This window comes from Corythoichthys intestinalis, chromosome 14, assembly GCF_030265065.1.
Source record: "Corythoichthys intestinalis isolate RoL2023-P3 chromosome 14, ASM3026506v1, whole genome shotgun sequence".
Classification (NCBI taxonomy): Eukaryota; Metazoa; Chordata; class Actinopteri; order Syngnathiformes; family Syngnathidae; genus Corythoichthys; species Corythoichthys intestinalis.
Genome location: NC_080408.1, coordinates 46162399 through 46188984, shown reverse-complemented (window position 1 = coordinate 46188984; position 26586 = coordinate 46162399). Strand labels below are relative to the sequence as shown.

Sequence of the window (26586 nt, the reverse complement as noted above, 5' to 3'; positions counted from 1 at the left end):
AAGTCTTTAGCAGACACTCTAAGTTTTTTTTTTTTACCTCTCTGAGTATTCTGCGCTGAACTCTTGGCATCATCTTTGATGGACGGCCACTACTTGGGAGAGAAGCAACAGTGCTCTCTCCATTTGTAGACAACTTCTCTGACTGTTGATTGATGAACATCCAGACTTTTAGTGATAGTTTTGTATCCTTTCCCAGCTTTATACAAATCAACAATCCTACCGAAAATGAACCGAACCGTGACTTCAAAACCGAGATACGTACCGAACCGAGATTTTTGTGTACCGTTACAACCCTAGTATTTGGTAACATTTTATTTGACAGCAGTGTCATAAGACTGTCATAAGAGCATCATAGTTATGACATGACACTATCATGGGCATGACTGAATGCTTATGACAGATGTCATTAAATGTCATCCAAGCAATTTACAGTGGTATGAAAAAGTATCTGAACTACGGCTGCAGCTATCGAATATTTTAGTAATAGAGTAATCCACTGAAAATTCTATCGATTAATCGAGTAATCGGATAAAACATTTTTTTTTTTTAGGTAAAGAGCAATTATAAATATACAGTGGGGCAAATAAGTATTTAGTCAACCACTAATTGTGCAAGTTCTCCCACTTAAAAATATTAGAGAGGCCTGTAATTGTCAACATGGGTGAACCTCAACTATGAGGACAGAATGTGGAAAAAAAAAACAGAAAACCACATTGTTTGATTTTTAAAGAACTTATTTGCAAATCATGGTGGAAAATAAGTATTTGGTCAATACCCAAAGTTCATCTCAATACTTTGTTATGTATCCTTCCTTGGCAATAACGGAGGCCAAACATTTTCTGTAACTCTTCACAAGCTTTTCACACATTGTTGCTGGTATTTTGGCCCATTCCTCCATGCAGATCTCCTCTAGAGCAGTTATGTTTTGGGGCTGTCGTTGGGCAACACAGACTTTCAACTCCCTCCGCAGATTTTCTATTGGGTTGAGACCTGGAGACTGGCTAGGCCACTCCAGGACCTTGAAATGCTTCTTACGGAGCCACTCCTTTGTTTTCCTGACTGTGTGTTTGGGATCATTGTCATGCTGAAAGACCCAGCCACGTCTCATCTTCAATGCCCTTCCTGATGGAAGGAGATTTTCACCCAAAATCTCTCAATACATGGCCCCATTCATTCCTTCCTTTACACAGATCAGTGTTCCTGGTCCCTTTGCAGAAAAACAGCCCCAAAGCATGATGTTTCCACCCCCATGCTTCACAGTGGGTATAACGCAATTCAGTATTCTTTTTCCTCAAAACAAGAGAACCTGTGTTTCTACCAAAAAGTTCTATTTTGGTTTCATCTCACCATAACACATTCTCCCAGTCTTCTTATGGATCATCCAAATGCTCTCTAGCGAACCGCAGACGGGCCTGGACATGTACTTTCTTCAACAGGGGGACACATCTGGCAGTGCAGGATTTGAGTCTCTGGCGGCGCATTGTGTTACTGAGAATAGCCTTTGTTACTGTGGTCCCAGCTCTCTGTAGGTCATTCACTTGGTCCCCCCGTGTGGTTCTGGGATTTTTGCTCCCTGTTCTTGTTATCATTTTGACGCCACGAGTGAGAAGGGAGTTAAAAGTCTGTGTTGCCCAACGACAGCCCCAAAACATCACTGCTCTCGAGGAGATCTGCAAGGAGGAATGGGCCAAAATACCAGCAACAGTGTGTGAAAAGCCTGTGAGGGGTTACAGAAAACGTTTGGCCACCGTTATTGCCAACAAATGGTACATAACAAAGTATTGAGATGAACTTTTGGTATAGGCCAAATACTTATTTTCCACCATGATTTGCAAATAAATTCTTCAAAAATCAAATGAAGTGATTTTCTGGGTTTTTTTCCACATTCTGTCTCTCATGGTTGAGGTCTACCCATGTTGACGTTTATAGGCCTCTCTAATATTTTCAAGTGGGAGAACTTGCACAATTAGTGGTTGACTAAATACTTACTTGCCCTACTATACATGAGAAAAAAAGATATTTAATCCAATATTGAACTATTTTCAGTCAATCAATGTCTTTATTTCCGATGTACATTGTTGAAAACAGCCAACAATTGCATCTCAGATGTGACTAGAAAAAAAATTCACTGCTTTCAGTCAAAAAACTTATAGATCTTATTAAAAAAAACAACAACATATTTATTACCTAAAAATGTAATTACGCTTGATAACACACATCACTTGAAAGCTTTGTTTTTCCCACGTGTTTCAATTGAATTTCCATTTGTGTCAAGCTATTTTTAAGTTCTAGTTAAGTTTTAAGTTAGTCTAAACTGTAAGTACTGATAGGATTTTGAGTTTTTGCAGTGTTCAAAACATACAGTATGTATAATACCTGCTTATGTATAATACCTGCTGTATTGGAGCACATTAGGGACCATTGCTACTTGGTGTTTTATTCAGCAATGACCACTGAGCTAAAACTGATAGCTAGCTTTATTATGTTTTAATTTTACACCCTCATCATTCTATAGCGCTGTGTTTTTACAGATTAAATAAAGCCTGTATGTAAGACACGTTAGCCAGTGGTCGTAATCAATAGAAACCTAGCCCTTTCGAAGGGCTAAAGTTACGTGAGCGAGTGACAGTAACGTTATATTTATTAGCGCTGAGTAGTCTACTGCTTAAAGATGGCGGCTGTTTACTAACGCTGCCCAGACGGCCGAGTCTGTCATTTCGCATCTAGTTCTAAATGCATGCGATATCTATGAGACGCATCGGACACTACCTGGTACCACACTAGCATCATGCGGGCAGAGTTTTTAGCAACGTTGGCGTAGTGTGTAGCGGCTGTTGGCTGCAGTATGTTTTTTTATTTTTTTATTGCTTCTTCCTCTACGCATGTCCCGCGTTAAAAGTAGTCCGGGCAAAACGTGATGCTTAGAGCTGGCAAAATTAAACGATTCCTCGAGGTGAATAAAATTACTCGGATCAGTTTTTAAACTCGAGTTACTCGAGTTGCTCGAGTATTCGTTTCAGCTCTAATCTGAACCTTTTGGAATTTCTCACATTTCTCCATAAAATGTAAGGGTGGGAATCTTATGATACCTCATGATACGATACAATTTGCAATAGAAGCTCACGATAACGATGATCTCACGATATGGCGATACAACGATTGTCGATATATTTGTCAAATCAATCTATGATATTCTACTAACAACTAATAAACAGGAAAAACAAGTGAACATCATTCTGCTGTGCTTTTATCACTAGTAGACGTCCAATCCATTTGAACTGGGAGTGTGGCAGGGAATTAACCCCTCCCACTTCAAACGGGCCCCTCCCACTTTTATGGCCATCAATGGCACCCAATGCCAGGCAACGAGGTAATTTTGGGCCATTTCAGGTCATTATCTGTTGATTTTCAGTCACTTCCTATTGATTTTGGGGCATTTCGGTGTCACTTCCTGTTGATTTTGGGGCATTTAATGGGTCACTTCCTGTTGGTTTTGGTTTACAGAACAGCAAGTGACCAGGGAATCTCCCAAATGAATAGGCACTGACTCAAACTCAACAGAAAGCAACTTGTAAATACACTAAAATGAGCATAAAGTTACTTGTAAATGCCCTGAAAATCAGAAAGAGTGACTGAATGCTCTGGTTTCGATTGAACAAATGTCTTAATGGACTGGGCGTCGAGCACCAAATGGCAGCCATAGAGTTAACTGAGACACTATTATGGTGGAAGATTTTGGTAGCAACTTGTTTGTTCCTTTTTTTTTTTTTTTTTTAAACATTGACACCTTTTTAAAACTATATCTCTATTCTTGGCATGAGCATATCGATAACCTTTTGGGATACAAAGTATCAGGATATATCACCATTTCAATATTTTGTCACACCCCTAATAAAATCACCATCAAATGTGATCTGATCTTTGTCAAAATCACACAGATGAAAAAACGGCGTCTGCGTTAACTAAAACCACCCAAACATTTATAGGTTTTCATATTTTAATGAGGATAGCATGCAAACAATGACAGAAATGGGAAAATAAGTGAACCATCACATTTAATATTTTGTGCCCCCTCCCTTTGGCAGCAATAACTTCAACCAGACGCTCCCGGTAGCGGCAGATCAGTCTGGAACATCGATCAGGACTGATCTTGGCCCATTCTTCTCTACAAAACTGCTGTAGTTCGCCCATTCTTCTCTACAAAACTGCTGTAGTTCAGTCAGATTCCTGGGATGTCTGGCATGAATCGCTGTCTTTAGGTCATGCCACAGCATCTGAATGGGGTTCAAGTCTGGACTTTGACTTGGCCACTCCAGAACGTGTATTTTGTTCTTCTGAAACCATTCTGAAGTTGATATACTTCTGTGTTTTGAATCATTGTCTTGTTGCAGCAATCATCCTCTTTTTAGCTCCAACTGTCTGACAAACGTCCTCAGGTTTTCCTGCAAAACATCCTGATAAACTTTTGAATTCATTCTTCCATTAATGATTGCAAGTTGCCCAGGCCCCGAGGTAGCAAAACAGCCCCAAATCATGAGCTGTTCCATTTTTCCTTTAAACATGACGTTGTGTGTTACTCCCAAACAATCCAACTTTGGTTTCATCAGTCCACAAAATATTTTGCCAAAACTTCTGTGGAGTGTCCAAGTGCATTTTTGCGAACATTAAACGAGCAACAATGTTTTTTAGACAGCAGTGGCTTCCTCCGTGGAGTGCTCCATGAACACCAGTCTTGGCCATTGTGTTACACTTAGTTGATGTGTGCACAGAGATATTGGACTGTGCCAGTGATTTCTGAAAGCCTTTGGCAGATACTCTAGGATTCTTTTTTACCTCTCTTGAGTATTCGGCGCTGAACTCTTGCCGTCATCTTTGGTGGATGGCAGCTCCTTGGGAGAGAAGCAACAGTGCCAAACTCTCCATTTGTGGACAACTTCTCTGACTGTCGATTGATGAACATCCAGACTTTTAGATGGTTTTGTATTCTTTCCCAGCTTCATACAAATCAACAATCCTTGATTGCAGTCTTCAGACAGCTCTTTTGACCGAGCCATGGTGCACATCAGACAACGCTTCTCATCAAAACATTTCTTACCAGATGTGTGTTTTATAGCAGTAGGCAGGGCAGCTTTAAACCACTCATCAATGATTGGGCGCACACCTGACTTCAAATGTTTGGTAAAAAATCGTTTCAATTGCTCTTTAAGTCTCGTTAAGCAGTGGGTTCATTTACTTATTTCCCCCCCTTCTGTCATTGTTTGCATGCTATCCTCATTAAAATATGACAACCTATAAATGTTTGGGTGGTTACACTGTATTTTCATTTTTGTGATTTTGACAAAGATCAGATCACATTTGATGGTGAAATAAGAGAAATTCCAAAAGGTTCAGATACTTTTTCATACCACTGTATGTTACTAACTCCATTTATGTCCATCTTGGATATTTTACATCCATCCAAAAGTGAGATAATTTGTCGGATAACATTAATGACATCTGTTATAAGCATTCATTAATGCTCGGGATAAAATCATGTCATAATTATGATTGTCTAATAACAGTCTTATCGCGCCACTGTCAGTGAGTGTTACCAAATACAATAACTAGCAATTAATGAAACAACTGGAACATTAAAGAGCATACGACACGAGAAAAAGTCTTAAATGGCATTATTATGTGAATTAGAATCATATTTTGAGACGATTCGACTATATACAACAATTTAGCAAAGCACAGATGACGAGAAATTAGTCTTTTAATCTGCTGGTTAGCCACGCCTAACATTATAGGGCTTTAGCGTCCCCAACAGGTGGATGACATCAGCGGTAGACTGCGCTCATCGGTTTTACTATTCAGCCCATTGAAGGGGAATTATTCAGAGCGAGGAAAACGCGACGAAGAGAGCCGCAAAATGTCATTGTTTCAGTCTCTCTACTCCATTATTTTTACAGGAAATTCTTTTTATCCAAGTATTTTTCCCCAATAGCTATATAAATGGCTTGAGAAGGACCAGTCAGCCCGTCGAGGGGGAACTATTCACAACGAGGAAAACGCGACGAAGAGAGCGGCAAAATGTCATTGTTTCTGTCTCTTTACTTCAATATTTTTACAGGATATTCTTTTTATCCAAGTATTTTCCCCAATTGCTAAATAAATGGCATGGTCATGACAAATAACAGTCTTGTGCTGAATGGAATATGAAATAATAAAAATGCATTTATTCAGGACGACATGGCAAAATTACTCCATAATGGTCAAAACTGTCGACTTCACCTTTACTGTCGCATCTCCCGAACGATATTTTATGACACCTAAATCGGACATATGTCATTTCCCTTCCCCGGCTTCGGAGAATGTAAACAAACCAGAAGGCGTGACAGCTAGCCGACATGCTAACCCAAACCGAGTGATGTTTCAAAGTCTTCGAAGCGGAAAATCACACATAACTAGCCTGGATTATTTGACATGACGACCCGGTTGTCGATTGTCTTCGCGGATCGGCAAACCGCCCAGCGGAGAGCAATTTATAGTTCGTTCCCCGGAGGAGGGTGGCTGGAGTTGTTGTGCAGCTAACGTGCTGCTGCTAATGAGCATTAGGAGAGCTTTTTACAATACCTATCAATGATCAAACGTAAGTAGTCCTTTATTTAAAGGAAGTTTGTAGTGTTTACTTTGTAATCGCTGTATTCGTATTTGACATAATACAAAACAAGATGTTTATTCACTTCCTCGTAAGTCCAATGGTCCCACAGTAAATATCCACGGTGAATGGGAACCTTTTGAAACTCCAAAAAGGCGCATACGCCTCTCCCTCATTCAGAATGATTTTTCTGCAGCCGTTTGGCTGGCGTGATGCGAAAAATAAACGTATTAATCCGCAAAATCAGCTGAATCCTTCGTCCTCATACAAAACAGTACACTGTAGCGTGAAGAGGACGTCTTCTACCGTACACGTCACAGCCCCCTCCTCCTCAATGCAAGACCGAAGCCGGAAATCACTCATTTTCATGGCGCGGGATTCAAAAAACTAAATACAAATAGCGATTGCTTCCACACACAACCAAGCAGTCCATATCATTCAGGGGCATAAAATACCGCGTGTATTATGAAATAAACATGCTTTTTCGTGTCACATGCACTTTAACTGAAGAAATAAATAGCACTGAACCTGAATTTTAATTGTTATTTACATCTGGAGCGCTGCAATGCATGCTCGGAGGCATGTTGGACAACAACAGTGTTGACAGCAGGTAGCAGCAGAGGTTGACTGTCTCCCCAAGGGAGCAGTGATGGCCAAATGAAGTCTTATGAAGCAATGAAGCTTTGCAGCCAAGTGATTCACATGGGCAGTTTACATGGCGACTCTGCGACACGAAGACGCAATGACTGAGTACCGGAATGGCCTCGCGTGCATATGGTGTCGGCGAAGACGGAAGGTAAAGACGCAAATCTCCGAATCCTGCCTCCAAAGTGGATCGATTTGATTTGGGGGGGGGGGGGGTTGCAGCGCATTCATACGAATGGAAACCCCCTTCGCTTCGAGAACGTATGCACTCGCACATGCACATTAAAAACAGCAAGTGGCGGAATGTCGGCTTTAATTTAGTGTTTTAATAATATTTTTTAAATTTAAATATGTTAAATGTTTCCATTTGTTGTGCCTTTTGGAGCAGAAGAAAAATGCCTTTGCTTGGAGTGGGCGGGCATGTTTTCTTCCGGGCTGAGGAGCTTGTTGGGGTCAAAGTGCATCATTCACTGTCACCTTGTAAATCTGCACTGCCCCCTAGGGCCTGGCATGAATACTACATCGTTTTCATGCGGAATTGCGACATTGTTCGAATGGTGACGCAACCATATAAATGCAAATGTTAAATTTTTCGTATTCTCGGAGAGTCACTATGTAAACGGCCAAAAGCTTCATGGTGGTTCATTTGGCCTTATGACAGCCATATGATGCCTCTGTCAAATAAAGTGTTACCAGTTAATATCTTTTGGTGTACTGTAAATATTCCATGATACAGTGATGACAGCTGCAGCTTATGGTCCAGTGCTACTTATCTAGTCACAAATGCCGTTTATGTGACACCTTTAGTGGGTGGCGGCTTATAGTCAGGTGCACCTTATAGTGCGAAATTTCCGGTCATTTTACAAATGTCATCCTGAGGATTTGTATTTGAACTTGACAAGTTGTTGCAGCCTTATGCCAGGGTAAAAACAACAGTCTCATAGTCAAAATTGACTGAACATCAAGCGCCATCAATGGCAGACAGTGAGTTTACTTGGCCAAAAATGAACTAGTCTGGCCCACATAAGATCTAATTGCCATAAATGTGGCCGCGAACAAAAATGACTTTGACATGAATCTACATGAAGCTTGATTTGAAAAGAATTGTTCAATGATTCATCAACTATCAGGTCCCAAATGAAAAAATGAAGATGAATTAAAAACACTGTGCTTAGCTTTCAGCAGGTTTTTGAGTTCTTATGACACCAGCATGAAAAATCCAGACATCCCCCACATTATCAGTGTCTATCTCAACAACATTTCAGCAGGGCAAGATGAAGCAAGAAACTCAGAACTGGACAACAACGGGAACATTGGAGTGAGTGTTGCTGACAAACAGCACCAACAGCGCTAGAAATGGGCTTCGTCTAGCTCCTTCACAAGGCGCCAGACAGATTTTTTTAAGCGTTTCTCGGCTTTGAATCTCAACAGCCAGCATGCACGGTCGCACAAAAGCCGCCTGTGCATTCACACTTTGAAAAGACGAGACTATAAGAAGGGGGAGGACAGAGTGCCAGCTTTTGTTTTGGATGCCAAGGCTGTCTCGTCTCAGTAGATAGTGTAGCAGGAGACTAAATTTTGAACCTTATGAGCACTATTTTAACTCATTGGCGGCCATTGATGTAGGGGACCAACCCAGGCAGAGCGTTGAGTTGGCTTTCACTGTGATAAACTCAAACACGACTGCGTTCTTATGCCGGATTTAGGTGGAAACAGGACGAAGGTTTTACCGCATACAAGCAGACATGAGTGTCTAAAGTAGGGATGGGAATTGATACGATTTTTACGATTACGATTCCATTATCGATATTGCTTAACGATTCGATTCTTTATCGATTCTCTTATCGATTCTAATTTCGGGAAAAAGAAGAACAAACATTTTGATTGGCATCAAGTTTGTTTAATCAGAAGTCACAACCTTACAAACTCACAACGAGGTCAAAAGAGGCCCAAAGCCTCAATGTTAACTGTGGCAATAAGTGGCAAATGCACAAGAATGTGTAACATTTTACTGAAACATTTTTCTAATAGAAATAAAAAATATTGCTATATTTTGGCATATAGGTCGTTGTTCTGCCTTTGGCAATGTCCCCAAACTTTTTCCTGTGAGGGCCAAATAACTTTTCCTTTCTCTGATGAGAGGCCGGGGTCAGTTTGTAACAGAAAAAGTGTGACGATTGCAGGAGTGCGAAATGTAAAAAAAATATTGTTTTTCAGAAAGCCACAATCAAATAACCCTCTGTGGATTCTTCACGGAACAAAAGTAAATAAAATAAAAATAATAATATAATATAATAATAATAAATAATAATAGCACTATTAATTAAATAGATAATAACCAAATAACCCTCTCTGAGTTATTCACTGAAAAAGGCCAGGAAATAAATAACACTACTGAGGGAGAAAAAAACGAAAAAAAATTCAAAATGCTCTCTGGAATTGTTCAGGGGGCCGGACCAAATATGGAGCCGCGGGCCGTAGTTTGGGGACCCCTGTTTTTATTTACCAGTATATTGAAATGCATGCCTTTTAGTTTTTATGGCGCTTTCACGCTCAAATGGTGGCGCCCTTGCGCTTCCTCACGCGAAGAAGAGCGCGAAGAAGAAGAAATGCCGCATCCAAGCCAGTGAGCGAGTTAGTGAGAAAGGGAAACACTGCCACGAGCCTACGTTCTTTGTTAATGTTTGTAAAATATCCACAGAGCCAACGCCTGTATGTATCATCTTCTGTGTTGTTGTTGTGTGTTTCCACTCGCGATCGGACACTTAAATCCAGTTGTGTAGTGGTTTAAACGATGTGCTAATGCTAGCGAACGCATGCTAACTGTTTGTTATGACTGTGTTAGCAGCTAATCATCGCTGATTTACGTTGATGCGAACCTGTTTGTTATTGGGGACGAAATTGATTTGTTTCATTTCTATTTTTAGTTTCAAGTGATGGTTGAATAAAGTCAGCAAATTATACCAACGTCTTCTGCATCGTCATTTGGGAGTTTGGCTAGCTGTATAGCCAGGACTGAGCCTTAGCGTCTCGGTGAAGACAGTGCAGTCTATTCCCTCCCGATGCAGTTATTCCCATCTCGCAATGACTGCAAGTCGCTTTGTTGTAATTTTTCCTCGTGAAGTGAAGACACACTTTGTTATGTTTACGGCGGCAACGCTCGTGCTAAACTATCGTAACCTTTCATTTTCACCCTTTTTCCTGGTGAAGTGTAGCCAAACTTTGGAGCGAGTGGTTCTTGGCGCCATGCTAGTTTGATGCGTCTGGACAACAAGACACGTCACGACGCAATATGCGTCTTTAGGGATCGTTAAAGGGATCGTTCAGGCTTTTTCATTGTGATGTCGAGGCCTCGAAACACTCGTAACCGGTTCTGAATTGGAATCGGATTTCGATTCCCATCCCTAGTCTTAAGAGTGATTTGGTCAAGGATTAAATAGGACCATGCATATAATTCGAAATGTTGTGGGGGAAAAAAAAAAATCAATGGATAAAATTAGTGTAATTTTGGCTTGAAATATTTACGTAAAATGAATTATAACTGCCCGTTTTTTGCTTTTTACCAAGAATCTAGACTGTTTTGCATTCAGATCTATAGAAATTCCGCAATTTAAGCATTTATTTACAAGAATGTTCAACTTAAAAAGCTCTTTGTTTTGTGAAGGCCGCCATGTTGGATTTTGTAACCCTACACATGACATTTAAGTTGCTATTTCTGGCAAAAACTGTTATGATATGTTAAATATTGCTATTGATCTTGAAAACAGGTGATTATCTCTGCCTTTTGTGATTTTTGTGCATCTGGCGTAAAATCTGAGAATTTTATCGCCATTTTAAGTTTTGTTGTATTTATATAAAAAATATTAATCAGGATTTTATTATGGAACAACTTTTGAATTTTTTGGTGCCGCTGCTCATGGAGACTCATATATGCCTTAGGGAGGTGCCTGTTTTGGTTTTAGGTCGCTAGTGGCTTTGGTTTTGAAAATATTTGAATTTTAGGTTTTTGAAAATAGGCCCCCTACGGATCGGCCCGAGCCCCCTGTCCCATCAACTGATAGTAAAGTCTATGGTCTTCAGATTAAAATGATGATCGGATGCACCGTTTTCATGGACACTAAAAATATTAGGGCAAGTTCATGCATCAGAACTTCAGTTGGAACAAATTATTGAACATGTGCAGATTGATGCTACCTTTATGTAGTGTCGTAATTATGATAAATAGGTTAGAAACAAAGTTTCTTTAAGAATAATTATTGTCAATTTGCAAATTTTTGGGCCCCATCATATACTGTACACATTTATAAAAAAAAAAATCTTTTTTTTTTTGACCAAACGTTCACTAAAATGTTCATTTACCAACAAAAACTTACTGAATGAATTCTCTTCTTGGTGTTGATGAATGAATAGGTCTAAAATTCAGTTCTCCAGACGACTCCTAACTGGGGGCATTTCACCCTTAAAATTTGACACAAATATTTTTTTCATTTACTTGCACCTGTACAAGTAAGACTTTTGCAGATTTTTATTTTTTTTATTTTTTTAACATTATTATTCTTGAATTTTTTTGTGGCTGACAAATTTCTACTCCAAACTTAAGCCTAAGTGTTGGCGGCAAGGTGTAAATAAGTTGCTAAAGCATTGCATTTATCTGTGATATAGTAAAAATAAGTGGAAATGAAAATATTGCCAGGGTTCCTCCAGCTCAGGGAAAGTTAAATTCAAGACTTATCAATGTTGTTTGTGACGGGGGCGGGGACAACAGGACGTCAAATAGTGTGATCTAGTCGATGCTAAACGTCACACCTAATCAATCGTATGACATCAAGCAAGTGGAGCCACATAAACAGAGTATTGAGAAGTGATATCACTGGATTTATCTGTTTTATTCTTACCACAAAACAAAAAAACCTAACCCTAACCCAAACAGACCTGCAAAGTCAAGATTCTTGCAAAATCTTGCAAAAACGTACGAAATCGGTGTCATATTGCTCTCAAAAATCTTAGATGGGACGAGTTTTAAAAATATAATGGTATCTCGACATACAATCGCTTCGACACACAATCTTTTCGACATCCAACGTAAAATTTGACTCGCCATTTGTTTATACATCCATCGACACCTCTACATGCGAAGTTATTTCGTTCAAGGACCTTGTTTGTAAGTCGAAATGGTCATATGTTGAGCAGGATTTTCCCATAAGAATACATTAAAATTCCATTAATTCATTCCACAGCCCGAAAACCTACACTAAAACCTTTATAAATACTGCTGGTACTATTGCTAATAGCATTTACACAGAGCAAAACAAATATGAATATGAATTATGAATAAAAATAGTAATAATAATATAATAATAGTAATAATAATAATAATACCTGTAATAATGTAACGTATCAGGTTCTAATGTGGCGTATATTGCGTGCTGTGCCTGAACGCACCGCGTGGCTGACGTGAAAGAGAGAGAGAGGACCTTTTTACTTTCACGTTTCATGTTCAGCTGCGGCGAACAGTAGGCATGTTGTGTTGCACAAGTTCTGAAATAAATGATTAAAAACCTGGCATAGCTGTCAATTTTGCGACATTTCAAAAATAATAATCGTCACCTTAACTTATAAAGACTGGCGAACGGAGGTCAGAGGAGGACAGTCGAATCGTAAAGATTCTATGGCTGTATTGTCGAGCCAGTTCACGGATGTGCATACCACGCTCATATTTTTCAATAGTAAGTCTCACCTTTTTCCTTTTTTCACCACCTGCACTAACATTCTGGGAACCCATGTTGACTTCCCCAACCAGAAAATCCGCCATTCACCTGTATTGCGGGAAAACAAAGAAGCTGCGGCGCGGTCATAAATCGTAGTATTTCAAGCATGTTTTCGGATATAGAAACAAATGGCAAGTCAGATTTTATATCGGATGTCGAAAAGATTGTGGGTCGAGGCGATCGTATGTCGAGGTACCAGTGTACTTTGGGTGTCAAATTTGCCTCTTGTAGGACGTTTCGCCGGTGTTCTGTCAAATTTTGCAATCCATCAGAAATTGCAACTTTGCGGTACGGCGCATGCACGTAATGTTAAAAATGGCCGCGTATGCAGTGGTTCCAAAGTAAACACTACAAACTTTCTTTAAAGAAAGGAATATTTACTTACATTTGATCATGAACGGACATGTAGAAAAGTTTTCCTCAGACACATACTGCCATGTTGGTGCACACAACAACTGCACGCCACTCTCTCACTATTAACGTTTTCGCTATGTCGTTAAGCATTAATTTACGCTATTTTCGTGTTGCACATATAAGTTTATGATGTAACTTGTTTATTTAGCACATTTGGATACCATTGAGAGTCCAACTGAATGTAAAACAGGGCTTATTCACCGCCACAAAAGCTTTGGGAGCAAAATATCTAGAGCTGAAACGAATACTCGAGCAACTCGAGTAACTCGAGTTTAAAAACTGATCCGAGTAATTTTATTCACCTCGAAGAATTGTTTAATTTCGCTCTGAGCATTACGTTTTGCCTGGACTACTATTTAATGCGGGACAACGCGCTGATGTCGCATGCGTAGAGGAAGAAGCAATTAAAAAAAAATACCCTACTGCAGCCGACAGCCGCTACAAACTACACCGACGGTGCTAAAAACTAGCCCGCATGATGCTACGCAGCGTATGCTACGGTGGTAGCAGGTAGCGGCTCAATCGTCTCATGGATATCATGTGTATGTTGAACTAGATGCGAAATGACAGCGTCAGCGGCGTTAGTAAACAGCCGCCATCTTAAAGCAGTAGACCTCTCAGCGCTAATAAATATGATTAACAATACTGTCACTCGCTCATGTAACGTTAGCCCTGCGGAGCGCTAGGTTTCTATTAATTTTGACCACTGTCGATGCGTGGCTAACGTGTCTTACATACAGGCTTTGATTAATCTGTGAAAACATAGCGCTGTAGAGTGGTGAGGGTGTAAAATAAAAACTTAATGCTAACTGTCAATTTTAGCTCAGTAGACATTGCTAGATAAAACACCAAGTAGCACTGGTCCCTAATGTGCTCCAATACAGCAGGTATCATACTGTAACGTTGACAAAGAGTCACCCGCCTCGTTAGGTTGCAATTAGAGCTGTCCCGACTAGTCGACGTAGTCGACATCATCGATGACGTAAATCCGACGACGAGCACAACATTCCGTTGACGGTTAATGAAGGGTTAAAAAATATATATATGCGTGGAAAGTTCAGAATGTTGGACGCTTGGTATGCGAGCGGGGAAAGCGGCACAAAGCCAAAAAAAGCGCACTAGAGAGTCCAAAACATTGACTTATTTTTAAAGAAACAAAGGAGGGTACACTGTTGTGTTCTGTCTCTTCAATGCCAAGCTTGGCTGAACGTTGGCCATGAATGATAACGACAGGAGATTGTAAGTCCATCTAACTAACTAATGACATGTATTATTAAAGTTGCTAAGCCTGTCGCGATATGCAATGAGTCCATTTATCGCATGGTAAATAAAAATGAGGGCGGTCATTTTCACGGCTGCCTTTTATTGCTGCGCGCGCGTGCGTGCGTCCATTTGTGCGTGCGTGCTGATGGCATATGAGACTCCAGTTCTTTTCTCTCATCAACACGCTGTAGAATTAAAGTTCAGACATACAAAATAAGAAAAAACATCTATATTAAACACATGTTCAACATATGTTAACATTGCTACATTGAGGTGAATGGAGAAAAAAGACGACCCATTTTAGCCGGCTATAAAACAGGCAGCCTTCTCCAAAACTTGCAGTTAAAAGGTGACACTTCAAACATGAAAAATCGCTGGTTAACAGCATTTGCAAAAGGAAAAAAATCTATTACTGACACCACATGCAATCACAAAAAGTGCTTTTTTGCGGGGTGTAAAGCTTAAATTAGCGGTTTAGCGAACGTACTTCCGGTGAGCATTTCAAAATAAAAGAATGTCATGTTTGTCATATAAATAACGATTTCTGGAGTTAATCCCACATACTTCAGATTCTACTCTAAGAATACCTTTAAAATAACACACTTTATGAAAAGTCTGATTGGCAATGAATAATTATTATAATACTATTATATATAGTACTACAGTATACTATAATATTAATGCTAGGTATTTCTTTAAGAATTGTTTTGAATCATGTTGGAAAGGAGAAGTCAGTGTTCTGAATCTGTTTACATTCCATTCTTTTGCACAAGTTAATTCTATCAGCATTTGAAGTCATTGTTTATTTGTGATTTATTATTGTTATTTATCTGTTTATTTGTACTTCAATAAAGAATTTAAGTGTTCCAAAATGTTTTTGTGAATTGATAAGCGTCAACAAAAATTTCATTGCTAAATTAGTAAAAAAAAAAAAATAATAATTTTTTTTTTTTAATTTTAAGATTAGTCGACTAATCGTAAAAATAGTCGGCTGACTAATCGAGAGAAAATTAGTCGTTTGGGACAGCCCTAGTTGCAATTATTCATTTTTTGGGAACTTGTGGAACAACCAATACACGACTGCTGACGCACGCACGCTCACCTGCCAGAAGGACAACAACAACAGGAAGGCACGTTTCTTGCTCTCCCGCACCTCCCTCACCTCGGCACGTAATGCGGTGCATTCAGGAACGCATGCAAATATCCCTGCCATATTATAACCTGATATGTTACAATACATTGATTTTGAACGCTGCAAACACTCAAAATCCTATCAGGACTTACAGTTTACATTAACTTAAAACTTAACTAGAATTAAAAAATAGCTTGACACAAATGGAAATGCAATTGAAACACATGGGAAAAACATTTAAGTGACGTGTGTTATCAAGCGTAATGGCATTTTTAGGTAAGAGAGGTATATATATGTTTTTATAAGATTTAAATGTTTTTTGAGTGAAAGCAGTGAATTAGTCTTTTTTTTTTATTCTCGTCACATCTGAGATGCAATTGTTGGCTGTTTTCAACAATGTACATCGAAAATAAAGACATTGATTGACTGAAAGTGGTTCAATATTCGATGAAATGTCTTTTCTCATGTATATTTATAATTGCTCTTTACCTAAAAAAAATGTTTTATCCGATTACTCGATTAATCGACAGAATTTTCAGTCGATTACTCGGTTACTAAAATATTCGATAGCTGCAGCCCTAAAAATATCATGAGTTGGATATCGTGCATCGATGGGAACCGGGACTAACGCTCTGATGCTCCCGGAACCGTTCGAATTTTAAAATTTCGATTCCATGTTTCGGTGCCCTGACCGCCGATCGGAAAAATAGCTGCCGAACACCACGAAGAAGAAGCCACATGAAGTGTGTGTTTGTGCATTGCAACTTCATTTTCAATCATGGACACTGCAGTGGCGCTCAAAACTTAGGCTCAACTTCACAAAACTAAATTACCAGTCAGTTCAGTGCAAAATTTACAACACAGCTATATAATGCAAAGGTGGCTGCACAACCAATATGATTAAACACCTCCGACTTGATGGAATACAAGTGCCGAGTCGTGCATTGCTCAGTGCCTCGTATTTGACACGCTGTGGCGGTCCTCTAACCAGTCAGAACCAGGTAAGTAAAAACAATAAATTACGTCAGTCTTCTGATGCCCCCACGACCCGACCCCGGATTAAGTGATAGATAATGGATAGATGGATTGAATAGTATGAGAATAAATCGTATTATTACATCTGGCTAATGTAGCTATTAGAGCAGGGCGGTAAACCGAAAATTTACCGTCACCGAAATTCTTAACGATGACCGACGTAATTTTGACCATGTCGGTAAATTCGGTAAATTAATAAAACAAGAAAATATAGGCTTTTCATCCCGCTTTGATTATGTGTTGTTCGTCTATGTTCATTCCCCTTTAAGAAAGCAGTGATTGTGCTTACGTAGGGAGTCACGTGATCATCAGGAAGCCAATCAAACAAACGCCCGGTAAGCTAACGCTAGCAGCTAACGCTACAAGCAAAACGTGATGGAGTGTGGCTTAAGGGAGGTTCACCAAACTTTCAACCGACATTTAGTTGACTCTTGGTGGCATCCAGACGGGCTTTCACCCGCTGTCCTCCTTTGTTCTCACGATTTCCGGAGATGGTGCTTTCAGTGCTTTCTACTGGTAGCCAGGCTAACGCTAGCTAGCGGCTAACGCTACAAATGAACGTTATGGAGTCGGATAGCGGCTCTAACCTTGTCGAAACGGCTGAACTTAATGAGTGGATTGGGCACGGACTGCATCTAGCAATTACTATGTGGCGTTATTTTGTATCTGTCTGTGTGTGATTCCTCTGATAGCTTTTGTGATGGTAAACCATTCAGCATAAAGTACAATCCAATGGCGAAACTTATAATGACCGAGAAATGGCCCCAGCTATTTTTATTGTACGTGCATTTATTAAAAAATGCACTGGGGGGAAAAAAACCCTTAAACCATAAAGTAAACACTTGTATTTAATAATTATGTCACAGCAGCCATTAACAATAAGTTGTCTTTTTGAAGTGTATTGTTCAAGCTGCAAGTCATTTGTGTTACAATTACATGTTTGCACAGGCATATTGATTTTGACAATGTACATTGTTCAAGTCATACACGCTGTTACAAATGTTCATACTTGAATTCTTATTGCTTACAATACATTTTTATAAACTTAATGTTTAGACTGCATGTACAATTGTTAAATACAGTACAGTGGTACCTCTACATACGAAGTTAATCCGTTCCAGGACCTTGTTTGTAAGTCGAAATGGTCGTATGTCGAGCAGGATTTTCCCATAGGAATACATTATAATTCCATTAATTCGTTCCACAGCCCAAAAACCTGCACTAAATCCTTAAAAAATACTGCTGGTACTATTACAAATGGCAATTACATATAGCAAAACAAATAAATAATAAATAAAAATCGGATTAATAATATAATAATAATAATAATTCCTGTAATAGTGTAACGAAACGGGTTCTAATAAGGCGGACGTTTTTTTCTGTACTTGAAGGCACCGCGGCGCTGACGTGACAAAGAGGGAGGGGAGCGGGTGAGAATTTACTTTCGCTTTCAATGCTTTCTTGAGAACATCGTCAATTGCGGCAGACAGCAGGCGTTTTGTGTTGAATAAGTTGTGAAAGAAATGATGAAAACGTGGCGAAGCTGGCGATTTCTCTGGAGATGTTACCACAATAAGAATTGTCAGCTTAACTTATAAAGACTGGCGAACGATGGTCGGAGGAGGACCGTGGAGATGTATTGTTGAGCCATTTCACCCCACGCTCATATTTTTTGTCATTTGCATCTTCATTTAGAAGGTAAGCGTCAACTTTTTCCTTGTTTCACCACCTGTACCAACCTTTTCTGAAACCTGTGTTGATTTGTCACACAAGAAAATCCGCCGTGCATTCGTCTGCGGTGCTGCCATTGTCGTCGTATTTCGAGCATGTCGTCGGATGTAGAAACAAATGGCGAGTCAAATTTTACGTCGGATGTCGAAAAGTTCGTGTGTCGAAGCGATCGTATGTAGAGGTACCGCTGTATATCAAATTGAATGCTGGTAAATAAATCAACAAGAAATAGTTAATCTGTATTTCATGCATTGATTCAGATTTTCAAATTATATAACAGTCCGCTTGGGCGAATTTATCGTCATTTATCGTTATCGAGATAAATCTGCTCAATTTATCGTGATACATGTTTAAGGCCATATCGCCCAGCCCTAGTAGCTATATAAGCAGCTACGTACTTTACGTAGCGCGTTGCCGCCTCTGTTAAAATCAACAGTATTAAAATCGTTTGTTTTAGATTCAGTTTACCTCATCTACATCAAATTATAATCAATAGAAGAATTTATACTTATGCTTCATCATAGCTCCCAGCTAATGTACATATATATATAAAGTGTGTAGCGGCTCACAGCTACCTTACCCCTACGTAATATTTGCGACTTTTTCTTGCTTTCTTCTATTTATGTGTTCAAGCATCTACACCCAGTGAACGTGTGTTCTCCACTCTGTCACGCTTAGTACCTGAGATGACAGATATGGTCATTTTCCTCTAAAAAACTTTGTTTTTATACTGTACCCGCTGCTAATCTGGACCGGATTTGACAAGTTCTTGTTTGTTTGTTTGATGTTCTGCACCACGTTAGCCCATTAGTGGGAGCTCAATAACATGTAAAAATGCCTACAGAATAAGACACTCTAAAACACAGGCAAAAGAATATGTGTAAATGTTTGCTACACTGGTGTAGCAAGCACCTTTTGGCAGAACACTTTTTTTCATACTCTCCTGACGTCTCATCACGTCTTTCCTGTTCATTTTGCTTTCGCTGCTCGTCTTGTGGAATATTGACAGTGCTGTCATGCTCATTAATGTTCCTCTCAGGTTCAAATTAAAAGGGTTGAACAGATAACATGTTTACGTTGCTACAACCATACTCTGGAAGCCTCTGGAAGCCCGACAGCGTAACCATGTGACGTCACTGCCCTGGGACGTCAACAACAGCGGTGACCTTCTAGTTAAACGAATTTTACAAATTGTATAGAAACGAAAACATCAAGAGGGGTTTCAATATCAAATTATTTTAACTCATAATAACATTTATCTTTTAAGAACTACAAATCTTTCTATCCGTGGATACTTGTAACATGTTTTGGGAGTTGTGCATGTATATTGGAATCTAAACAAGATCATGTAAACTTTTCATATCCACTTTGAGTACAAAAAGTCCATTTCCAAACTGAAGTTGGAATTTAGTTAGTCGACCCCTTACAGTTAGTTGTGATGGTGGTGGGTGGGCGTTCTAACCTCTGGTGGGTTGATGTTAAAGGCATCAGCAATCTTGGCGTACAGCTCCTTGACGTTGGAGAAGCCTTCGATCCTCCCGGTTGGGCTCCCGTGAGCCAGCTGCGTGTGGAAGACCAACTTCGGCCGCAGGTTGGCGGGCGGCGGGGGCAACCCTCCGGCGCCGTTCCCCAGCAACTTGTTGCCGCCGGCGCCGAGCAGAGAGCCCGTTGCACCTGCGTGGTGGCCGCCGCCGACCTCCTCGTTGTCCACCAGGTGCTCCTTGGTCGACTTGTTTTTCTTCCTCCACGGGCCCAGCGGCATTTTTCTGCGTCTCGGTTAGCTCGTCGAAACGCTAAAACATTTGAACCTGTTTAAATCTCGTTTTTGACTTCCGTGTTTCCGTCTGGCTTGACTTGTTTTCCTCCGGAGATACTTTTCCGTCGCTCACCTGGTCGCGACTCGCTCCGAAACGACGAGTTTTACGGGGAAAGGGCAGTGACAAACAAGCAACAGGTAGCCGGGGATCAAGTGTGAGAGAGGAGGTAACCTGCAGCCTGCTTGGCTAACAATAGCTGCTCTATGCGCGCCTTGGCGGGGCGCAGGCGTACTGGGAGCGGCGGCGGCATCACCGGTGCACCTGTGCACCCCAGCGGTCACTTCATTAGGTACACGCGCTACCTGCCACAATTCATATTTCATTTTTTTCCTCCATGCAAAATTGTCTTAAGGAGTCATATTATCAATATTATGTCATGAAAATCACTTTTTGATACATATGTTATTATTACAGTATTATTACATTAAAACATTATCGTAATTTTCGCACTATAAGCCGCTACTTTTTCCCCCCTCATTTTGAATCCTGCGGCTTATTTGTTGATGCATTTGGGTTCATAGGTAACATTATATTTGACACCGCCGTCATAAGACCAGGGGCGCTGCCAGGGATTTTGGGCCCCATGAAAAGATATCACTTTGGGCCCCAGTGCCGGGACACACACACACATTTAGAGTATCAACTACGTAATTTCCTGTTGGGAATAATTCATACCTTCAAATATTACGCAATAATTACCTGACTCCGTTTTAGTGTTATATAAGTTTTACCTTATCACCAAACACTCTTCCAACAATTACGCGTATTCGTTCTGAAAAGAAAGGCGTCAGGAAGCCGGCATTTTCACACACGAGTGGATTTATTCCTAACACGGAAATCTAATACAGCACTCGGGGCACAGGTCCCTCTCAGTACAGTCTCGTACTCCCCTGTGTCTATCAGGAGAAGCACACACCCTGTGTTGCCCAAGAATGATTCAAATTACACAATATGCAAATACATGTTCCTAGCGACTATTGATTGGCTATGTGATACCTGCAGTTATTCTTAGCTTGCTCTGATTGGTTTAAATTCCCCTGCAGGATGGCGGGGTCTTCTCTCTTTATCTCCGGGGGGTCCCTCTCAGTGGGGGTCAGCCGGGTTGTTTTCCCGCCTTTTGAAACAAAAGGGAGCGTCTGCCCCCCCCCCCTTTCCTATGGTTGACTGTGGGCTTGTTCTGCAAGTCCTGTAATTGCGCCTTCGCACACATCTGTTATTTCCTGACACTTGTATGAATGTCTCTGCCATTACATTTGACTGTTGATTAAAGTAATGCATGGTAAAACACTGTTTTCTCTTATTTTGAAATTACTTTACCTTCATCGTAATTTCCTGCATTCTGGTGAATCTTTATACACTAATTTGTGCATTTTCTGCATTAATTTAAGATGAAAATATATTTATGTAAACATACAGCGTATAGAGCAGGGGGGTCCAAACTTTTTGCAAAGGGGGCCAGATTTGGTGTGGTAAAAATGTGGGGGGCCGACCTTGGCTGACGTCCTTTACGTAGAACAATATATTTAAGCAAATTTTAGCAAGCCATTCTGTGTGTCACATTTGCTTTATAATTTTTTTAAATTAAAAATTTTCAACAATCTCGCAACTAGCCTTTTTGGCGATTCTCTTATCGACTCTCGGGCTCTTGCAAAATACTTCAAGTTGCTTCAATTTCTCGCTGTGTATCTTCCCTGTAATCTTGTCGTACATGACAGCGTGCCTTGTTTGGTAATATCTAGAGATGCACGATAATATCGGTCACCGATAATTATCGGCCGATAATGGCAATTATGACGTCACACAGATAATCCAGATAAAACAAAATTCAACCGATAATGCAATCCGATAATTATATACTTGATTTAGCCTCCAAATGTGCGCAATCAACAGTTTTGTCCAATTCTGCTAGTTTTAAGGGGGTGTTTTAGTGTAGTAATGTGATATATGTTAGGAATGGCTTACTTTTAAAGGCATTTTTGTGCAACTTGGGTGTTTACTCTCTTAAGTAATTGCTGCCAAAAGCTTACCATTACACAATGTCATTGTCATTGCTTAGATGTTGGAATTTACTACTTGTTCACATTTGATGTGGAAAAAAATAGCACTAAATTACATTTTTGCACAGTAACATTTGATCTTTGTATACTTTAACATTTTACATACATATTTGAATAGAATTATCGGTGTGACATTATCGGTTATCGGGTGGAAGGGGCAGGAAAGTATCGGTTATCGATATCGGTTTAAAAATGTATTATCGTGCATCACTAGTAATATCGCCTCACATTGAACTCTCTAAAAACAGCAACTGTCTCTTTGCAAATGAGGCAGACACAAATGTTGCGTATTTTAGTGAAAAAATTGTCCAATTTCCACCTATCCTTGAAGCGTTGGCCATCGCAGTCAACTTTCTTTTTTGTTGTTGTTGATTGTCGCCATTTTAGAAAATTGGAAGTCAAAGGTCACACGGGGTAATGTTGCTTAGAGTACTGTTGCCTTTTAGTGGGTAAATGAGGAGCAGCAATGAGTGTCTAAGCTACTTCATTTTCTGGTAGCAGTACTGCTGACCAATTTATTAAGTCTGTGTGCGGGCCAGACGTTATTGATCTGATGACAGAGGCTGGGGGCCAGATAGAATTTGACTACGGGCCGCATTTGGCCCCGGGCCGCACTTTGGACATGTCTGGTATAGAGCAATAATGAATATACTGATACAGTATCATCTATAAGAAATGTACTGAAGGCCATCTTTTACAATCTAAATATATTTTTATTAGAAATATTCTCAAAGCAAATACCATAATGAATGACTTAGAATAAATGTTTTGTTTGAACTTAACTATACTACAGTCAAGGGCGTAGGTTTGCAGAGGGACGGTTGGGACAAAACAATACCAACTTTTCAGGATGGTTAAATTGTCCCCACCAACTTTTAAGCAACCTTATTTGTGTTATGTAATGACTTCAGTTATATAAGTTATTTATATTGTCTTCCCATATGTTTTGATTGTTGTAATTGACCCCACCATTATTAAGTGAATTATTTTTATTATGTTTAGATTTACATGTACATCTTTTTACTTGCTGAATGTGCCGGTCCATTTTTTCCTCCTGAAAACACATTTGATCGGCTGATGATTTAACCCTCACACACACCCACATTAGATATTATAGATATGAGAAGTTTTTTTTTCAGCCAGCAGCAGCCACTGTTAGAAATGTAAAAAAGCATAATTGTTTTGGAAGTGGGGAACACACCATTAATTTTGCTACTGTAGATCCACCCTGCATCAGTGTTAGCATAACATTAAACTGTGAACTTGCTAACCTGCAAAACTCAAGTAGGAAGCTGCTTCAAGAGAAATGTCCTTCTCTTTGTGTTTTCTACTGTTAAAAATTAAATAAACTGTGAGAAATGTAGTAACCTCTGCTGGCAACTATGGAACTAGAAAAACATTAGCAAGAAGCTGCTTAGAGAGGGAGGGGTGCTGCATAACCTCGTACGTAGCTCACACAACACAACATCCACACAACAAACATAATTAATTATGTACATTTTTTAAAAAGTATTTTGGGGGGGGGGGGGGCGAGCTACCCACACTAGCTTTGTGATTGACTGGTCGATCATGATCGTCATGAGCACCACTGATTTAGTATATAAATTAATTAGTTTCATATTGGTGAGAAATGTAGCCCTGACCCCCGCTCACCCAATCTGTTTGGTATTATTAATGTCCCATCCTGAGCAAAAAGTGTACATGCAGGTTATGCTGTAATATCATCCCTACCAATGTTGAGACCAAACCTACGCCCTTGACTACAGTATACATTACAGTATACAACTGTTTTAGTATGACGAGATTGCTCAGGATTTGCCTGTTCTACTGATTAAATGTAAGCTAAAAGTGGAGCAAACACTAGCTAGCAAACAATTACAGTAATTCATTATGGTGTAGGCTTAGCCTCATCTGGAAACTCGCGATCTCCACTATAGGCTACAGCTCCGAAGCGAGGTCCCTTGTTGACAAACTAAATTCAATTGATGACGAACTTCAATAAATTCTTGACAAACTGGATTCAAGCAGATTTTAAAAAAGAAAATTTCCACACCAACTTTCAACATCTGTTGGATACCAAAAAATGATTTGGAATTCATGTTTTTGAATAGGTGCATGTCTCTCATTGAGGCCGGGAAAATCCCGTATTTCTTATACAGAGTGAGCTGGGACCTGGGAAGATAATAGGTTAATTTTCAGCACTACACTGACACAAGACACTAACCTTCCTTTGTGAAGTACTTTGTCACATCCTGTTGGCCTGTTCTATCCATCTCCTGTTTTGCTTTCTTTTCTTTCCTCTTTTGAAAACCCGATTTTGTTTTGATAACATTTCTGCACTACGATTCGAGTCATTGACTGGTGTAAGTGCGCACCGCTGCTCGCGTTCTGATCAAAGGAAGGGCGGACCAAACCATTTTTAGAAAATCGGGGGGTTTTGGGGGTAGGGGGGGGGTGGCTGGCAATACATATGCTCTCTGGGTGTTTACTTTTTGCCAAAAACAAAACCCTTTGTTTTATTCCTATTAAAATTATAATGATAAATATTTAAATTTGCAAACGATTAACTAATGTTCTAATTTTCTTTGTGGGCCCCCATCAGGGAATGGGCCCTTAGAATCAGTCTCACTTTTCATGCCTATACGGCGCCCCTGCATAAGACTGCTGTAAGACCGTCATAATTGTGACAGGCCACTATCATGGGCTTTAAAAAGTGCATATAACACCAAAAAGCATGTTTATTTCATATTTCACACGGTCTTTTATGCTCCTGAATGAAATGAACCGCTTGGATGTGTGTGAGCTTGGATGAAGCGATCGTCTAATATATTCAATTCTCGAATTTCGCGCCATGAAAATGAGTGACTTCCGGCTTCAGTCTCGGGTTTAGGACGAATGCGAATGTGACGTCACCCGGGTCAGCATTTCACAATACAGCATGCAGAGAGACTGCGGATTCAGCTGATTTTGCAGATTAATTCATTCATTTTTAGCATCAAGCCAGCCAAACGGCTGCAGAAAATTGTTGCTGCACCAGGGAGAGGCGTGTGAGCCTTTTTGGGTTTCAAAAGGTTCCCGTTCACTGCGGCTATTGGCCAGAACAAGCCCTACTACTGTGGGACCGCTGGACTTACAAAGAAGTGAGTAAACATCGTATTTTGAATTATGTGAAATACTGGGATCATGGCACATGTTTTACGATGGAGGTGGCTTGCATTATGTGGCTGATTGTCCACCGAGAATATCACTCGGCCGACGACTGGCAGCTTGTTTGCACACCACCCTCTATACTCGGCTTATCGCCCTCTTTGTGTGCCCGGTGTTCTGTCAAATTTTCATCCCCATCAGAAATTGCAACTTTGTGTTAAAAACGGCCGTGAATTCAGCGATTACATAGTCAACAATACAAACTTTCTTGAAATAAAGGACTATTTACTTTTACGTTTGATCATGGACCAACATGTAGAAAAGTTCTCCTCAGACACATCCCGCCATGTTAGCTGCACAACAACTGCACGCCGCTCTCTGTTTACGTCTTCGCCATGTAGTAAAGCATTATTTTACGCCATATTTGTGTTGATCATGTGGCAGCTACGTGCTCCTCCGACGTCGGACGGTTTGTCGGGCAGTAGCCGCCAGGAGCTTCCCCGGCGAGCTCCCCTGTCCGTGGCAGGGGAACGAGCTGTAACTTGCTCGCCGCCGGGCGGGTTGCCGATCGGCGAAGACAATCAACAATCCCACCACCATGTGTTATGATCCGGGCTAGTTTTTTGTGATTTTTCGCTTCGAAATTGAAAATAAGACTTTGAGACGTCACTCGGTTCGGGTGAGCATGCCGGCTTGGTTTGTTTACATTTTCCGAAACCGGGGGCAGGGAAATGACAAATCCTGACTAACTACGGTGGCATAAAATATTGTTCGGGAGATGAAGTGAACAGTTTTGACCATTTTGAGCGCCTTGAAAGGTGGAAAAGCGCTATATAAGTGTAACACATAACACCATTATGGAGTAATTTTGCCATGTCTTTTTGAATAAATGCATTTTTATTATTTCATATTCCATTTAGCACAAGACTGTTATTTG

General features: G+C 40.1%; 1 protein-coding gene across 1 annotated transcript in view; it reads right to left on the bottom strand.

Annotated features, from left to right (window-relative positions):
* Positions 1 to 20647, bottom strand: part of gipc2 (GIPC PDZ domain containing family, member 2) — a 51782-nt gene extending 31135 nt beyond the window's left edge. Inside the window, exon 1 of the mRNA XM_057857775.1 lies at positions 20091 to 20647. Within this exon, the coding sequence (XP_057713758.1) occupies positions 20091 to 20390 (300 nt within the window). The 5' untranslated portion in view covers positions 20391 to 20647. The remainder of the gene's footprint in view (positions 1 to 20090) is intronic.
* Between the last annotated feature and the right edge of the window lie 5939 nt (positions 20648 to 26586).